General features: G+C 33.6%; 1 protein-coding gene across 5 annotated transcripts; it reads right to left on the bottom strand.

Annotated features, from left to right (window-relative positions):
- Nucleotides 1-1,758: 1,758 nt before the first annotated feature.
- Nucleotides 1,759-5,878, bottom strand: LOC145951663 (uncharacterized). Of its 5 annotated transcripts, none has more exons than XR_014429542.1 (7): nt 5,166-5,878; nt 5,027-5,082; nt 4,696-4,730; nt 4,271-4,316; nt 2,716-2,822; nt 2,361-2,436; nt 1,759-2,136 (listed from the first exon to the last, which is right to left on the bottom strand). XR_014429542.1 is itself a non-coding variant. In XM_083063357.1 (6 exons), exons 1-6 carry the CDS (start codon nt 5,366-5,368, stop codon nt 2,121-2,123), a joined length of 432 nt encoding a protein of 143 aa, XP_082919483.1. In that variant the 5' UTR covers nt 5,369-5,877; the 3' UTR covers nt 1,759-2,120. The 5 variants fall into 5 exon arrangements, 3 of the variants coding, with proteins under 3 accessions (XP_082919483.1, XP_082919481.1, XP_082919485.1); XR_014429544.1 differs by having other exon boundaries at nt 2,716-2,779; nt 5,166-5,876; XM_083063357.1 differs by lacking the exon at nt 2,716-2,822 and having other exon boundaries at nt 5,166-5,877.
- Between the last annotated feature and the right edge of the window lie 122 nt (nt 5,879-6,000).

Below are 6,000 nucleotides of genomic sequence, written 5' to 3'. Positions count from 1 at the left end.
GCCGAGCTATATGTGGACAGTTCCGTAGAACGTGCCCATAACAGCCGCACGACGAACACAACAGATGTAAGCCCTCATACTCCACGTTATACCAAACACCATTGAGGAAAAATCTTCCTACGACTGGTTCATTTAGATTGATCTCGACACAGACCCTTGCAAACCTGCCCCGTGTCATGTTTAGAGTATTCAGATCCACCTTTACTGGTTTCCCTATGGCTGATGCAATTGTTAGGAGAACACTCTCATCATAAAACATAACTCCAAGCCCTGGGAACCTGATCCAGACGAGAGTACTGTCAACCTTCGTTGCTGAAGCTACGAACTCCGGGGACCATGATCTAACAATCAGGTAGTGATCAAAGAGCATCCAAGGACCCCCGTGCATGACCCGTTCTCTATCCGCTTCCAAGTCAAACTTCACCACACTACAAAAAAAAAGGATTTTAGCGACCACAAAAATCGGTCGCTAAATTACTTAAATCGGTCGCTATTTACTTTAGCGACCGAATTAGCGACCGATTTGAAGTAGTTGCAAAAACCCTAGTCGCAAAGTTGTTTAGCGACCGAAATACTGGTGGTCGCTAACTAGCGACCGAAATTTTCGGTCGCTAATTGGTCACTACGATTATGGTCGCCATAGTATATGGGGACCAAATTAGCGACCGAAAAAAAGGTCGCTAAATCGGTAGCTAAATGTGTTATTTATTTTTAAATTTTTAAATAATGATTTTCCTTTCCGTCGCTAAGTCGGTCGCTAACAATTTTTAAAATAAAAAATTATTTTTAATTTTAGTCGCTAAATCGGTCGCTAAATTTTATTATTTTAAAAAAATAATTTTTATTTCAGTCGCTAAATCGGTCACTAAGTGTATTTTTTTTAAAAAAATAATTTTTGATTCGGTCGCTAAATCGGTCGCTAGATTTTATTAATTTTAAAAATAATTTTTCGGTCGCTAAATCAGTCGCTAAATTTTATTATAATAAAAATTTAATTTTCTTTTCGGTCGCTAAATTGGTCGCTAAATATAATTTTATTTAAAAAAAAAAAAAACTGATTTTTTTTTTGTCGCTAGGCTTACTTTATTTTTAGACATGATCGCTAATTTTATACCTTATACACTATATATTTTATTTTCATTTTTATTTTGAACCTGTTTAACAATGAAACAATAACACTCATACCAAAATAAAAAATAAAACAAGTTCCTTTGCTACAAAAAAAATTGATCCATATTTTACTCCAAACAAAGATAAACGTAAACTAAATTGCAAACCATTAAAAGAAATAATCATCTAGTATGCAAGATGCACTCTTGAATTTAAAAGAAAAATAAAAAGGACAAGTATACAAACCACAATATTTTAACATATAAAAAGATGGTGCTTTACTACATCGAAAACAATATTGATAAGTCTTGGTTTTTCAAGTTACAGATTCTTCCAATTTTAATGGGAAACCTACTCTTCTATATATATCCTCTCATAGATGACTAAATTAATAGCCTTAATTTTCATCTCCAGCATGATTGAATATCAGATTTCAAATATAGCCTCATATGAAAGCAAAGCATGAAACATAATCAATTTAACAATAACTAATTCTAAAATGCAAGTCAAAACCCAACACATTCATCCAGATTTATTTCAATATAAAAGATAACTGCCACCAATCATATACAAATACATGGACATATATGACCTTAAGCGTTACATGAGCACTCAACGCTTTAAACAACTTGGTAACAAAATGAGTAATTAAACATAGAAATAAATATTTAAAATTAATAAAATTGTAATTAAGATTTCTATGGCAATCAATACATTTTGGTTTCACTATGCAAAGCAATAAACCAAGAGCTGTCATTAATTAATAAAATAAATATTTAAATATAACCAAAGGGAAAATTATCAAATTAAGATTGAGTCACCCAAGACAAATAAGAAGGAAGTATAGCTTGGGCCATGAATATCACCATCATCCTCCAATGGCTGCCTACGAATATCACCATCATCCTCCCTGAGTTCAACCCGTATAAACAAATTCCTTTTCCTACGGATCCCTGAAACTTACGCCACGCTCTACGCGCCAATCATCAGTGTCAGGTTTTTCAGGCATTTTAACAACACTTTTTCCTGGAACAACGCAAAGATACAACAAAATTCAAAATCACAGATTCACAAGAGCATGATCAAATTCCAAAATTTATTTGAAACAAAAAAGAAACGATACTCAGGACCAAATGAATCTCAATTTGTTAACTCCATTACAAAGCTGGAAAAGGGTAATAAAGTTTTGACTAAATTACATGCAATAAAAATGAGTCTATAAGTAAAATGAAACGAATTTAAACACTTACCCTCCACTCAAATCCCAAAAAGACTTGAGCTTGATCAATCTCTGTGCTCTTGAGCAGGAAATTTGATTATTTATAGCTATTTTAAAATGTGCAAAAAAAAACAAACAAAGTGATGACAAGTGACTAGCCTTTTTCATTATCAAAATTCAAAAATGTTTTTCTCAAGTATTCTTCCCAATGAAACACACATGCTGAAAAGAAAATTCTTATTTCTCACAAACAATAACCTTAAAGGAAGACGAAGACAAACAAACAAACACAGAAACACACTTTAAAAAGTTAAAGTCAAATTTGAATAGAAACTAGAGATGCTGTGGTGTGAGAAAATAAAGCCATGAACTTCAGAAGAACTTACTTAGTAGTATGGGATGTTCCATGGAGTACTTAAGTGGCTTGGTCTCTCCCACCTTGAAAGGTAGCTATCAAGAGAAAGTTCCCCAAATGCTTGGGTGCTTATTACAACTTATTACAAATACAAAAATTAATATGATTTCTTTTTGTACATGACATAAATCAAGAGGTGAAAATATCAGCTATAGTATGCGTCTAATTGCAGCAACATCGGCTCAAAATTAACAGGTAATGGAGAAAAATACTAGCTAGAAGTAATGCAATGATTGAAGTGCACAACTGAACCATGTTTGCATAGTTAATTTATTCTTAAATATTTACAATTTTGAAATTCTACAGACATGTTTCAAGAGCAAAAGGTCTTCTTCAATATATTCTAAGTGAAACATCTTTGTACAGGACTATAATTGGTTTAAAGCTACATGCATTTCTGTCCTCTTTTCTTAATCATTCAGTTAAAAAATCAAGTACAAGAAAATAAACAAATTGGCTTATGATTGTACCAAGTATATTAAATTGCAAAGAAAAAAGTCAATGATAAAAAAGAATAAGCAAAGACAAAAATAAAATAAACTTTTTTTAATTTTTTCAAAAAGCAAAACGTGCATGCCAGTGGGAGACTTACCAATGAGTGCAAGGAGTTCAAGTGTTCACATTAACATTTGTTCGAAGACTTGTGTGAGTCATACGAGTATGAGTCCAAAACTTAATTCAATATTTTGACCATGACTTTAGATTCACAAATAAGAATAAATAATCAAATTTGATTTGATTATTGAGTAGTCATTTTCAATTGTAGACTTAACTCTGTTCTATTGTTTTGAATAAATATAAATACTTGTTAACAAAGCATTTATTCAATTTAATTTTGATATAATTGAATTACAAGTCAAATTGACAACAGTAATTGACAAAAATTGGTAAGATAAACTGTTTGCTGTAATCGAAAGTGAAACTTAAAAATGCAATTGAAATTAAATGATAAAATGAAAATAAATCATATACTCGTAAATGTAAATGAACTTTGAAAAGTAAATGTAAAAATCTAAAGAAAAGCAATCAAATTTCAGGCAATTACAATGATAAAACCGTAATCAAGTTTGTCAAACTCAAGGTTGAAGTAAACTTTTGGAGGCTAAACTTATCTAAAAAACTTACTGACCTTACCTAATACCCAATTCAATAAATCAATGATAAAAATCATAAAAATCATATCTCTTTAATTTTCACTATTAAATATAATAAATTATTCACTATTAATAATAAAGACATACTCTATTCTCTTTAATTTATTTTTATTTAAAAATACCCATGCAATGCACAGAAAACTTGCTTCTGTAAGTAGAAAGATTTCTTCTCGGTATTGGAAATTTATTCTTTCTCCTAGAACACAGTTTAATAATTAGAACACAGCCAGAGATAGCAGAATGAAGCTTTCATAAAAAATAAATCAAGACTAATATAATCTTTCTAAAGTTAAAAGCTATATCCTCTCTGTAAATATAACAAAGCTTATGACAGATTATAATGCAAATAGAAGGTAGGAAACTAATAATCACCTGACTGCTCTGAATGATCATTAAAATCTGAGCAAAGTAGCATGTTCTACATTTTCACATGGTGCATTAAGTCAAAATAGAGATAAACAACAATTGTATCAGGATTTCAAAACATAAAACTAGAATATGGGCCTGTTTGGAAAAACTTCTCTATAAGCACTTCTAGGAGGAAGAAATAAGAAAAAAAATTGAAATAAGTTTCTCTATAAGCTAAAAGTAACTTACGTGTAAGTAAAAAATAAGATTTTGGAGAATCTAATTGGAGAGAACTTCTACAAATCAAATTATAATTGGGCATATTTTAGCTAATGGAGAAACTTGTTTCATTTTTCCTTCTCATTTTTCACTCCTAGAAGTTCCTTTAAAGAAGTTTACCCAAACAGACTATATATCATGTTGCAAGATTTACAGCACTAGACACAAACCTCTCTAACACCCTGAGACACACTTTGGACCACATCTGCAGGATATGAAAATAATTCAATGTTCAGCACTTTATACCATTAATAAAATGAAGAAAATGAGAGAAGTTTTCAACTGTGAAAGAAGGCCAAGGTGTTACAAAATTTACCTAGAGGAATAATAATTTGAAAGGCTTAAACATTTCAATGAACTATCAATCATTCAGAAAACAGAACATATATTCAACATATCAAACAACCCCCGTCTTTCTCATCATACTCTTAAGCAATTCAATTGCTCTCTAAAAGAAAGAAAACATTAACCTTTTCATTTTTTAACTAAGAAAATAATAACCTGAATAAATGAAATCTTTCCCACTGTAGTTGAATCCTTTACTGACAAGAGTTTCACTGCAAGAGCAAGAAAACTATGAGAATACGGATATAGATAAATCATGGAATGAGTGATATACAACAAGGGACAAACAAGATACCTTATGGTTTCAACCTTGTCAGCATGACCACTTCTTTCCCCAAAAGCACTGCCATAGTGAAACCTGCCACATGAAACCCCTGCTTTCCCTCCAAGAAGCTCTATCAACTGCTTTCCCTCCAGGAAGTGGAGCATGTCAAGGGTCTCCTTGTCGACCTCGATGTGGTCGGTGTTGATGGCAGAAACCTCGGGAACAAAGTCCATGCGGTGCTCGCGCTCCTCCTCCTGGAGCTTGAGGGAGATGCCGTGAACGGGACTTTGTTGCCGTTCATCTCCACCCCCATCCACACCACCGGCGGCGGCACTTTGTTGCCGAAAAACCAAGTCCTCGGGGGGTTTGGGTTCCTCGACCTTCCTGGAGCGCTTGTGGCCGAGGCGGGCTGGAGCGGCTGGTCGGGACGGTTCTTGGTGGCTCGCGTCCGGCCCAAGAAGGCGGCGCAGATCTCGGACTAGGCCTTCATGGCGAAGGAGAACTCATGCTTGAGGCCGCAGCGAACCCTAGAGAGCAAGACGAACTCGTTGGAATAGGTGCCTTTGGCCATTGATTTGACGAAATCACCGGAAGGTTGGAGAAGGGAAAGTCGAGGGTTAGGGTTTGCGGAGGGTGGAAGATTGGAGATTTGGGGAAAAGACGAGTTTGGTTGAAGACGAGAGAAAGGGAAAAGTGTTGAGAGGGCGCTAAAGGCACTGTGTTAGCGCGCGGAGATTATTCATCTCTTCTACATCGGTTAAAATTTTAAAAATTAAGAAAATTAATGAAGTGTATAAATTTTAGATTTTATATCAAATTTTAGATTTTATATCAAATATTCTTAATCATATTTATTTCAAATAGA

Source organism: Cajanus cajan, chromosome 1 (genome assembly GCF_000230855.2).
Source record: "Cajanus cajan strain Asha chromosome 1, NIPB_CcT2T_4, whole genome shotgun sequence".
NCBI lineage: Eukaryota > Viridiplantae > Streptophyta > Magnoliopsida > Fabales > Fabaceae > Cajanus > Cajanus cajan.
This window is presented reverse-complemented; position numbering and strand designations above follow the sequence as displayed.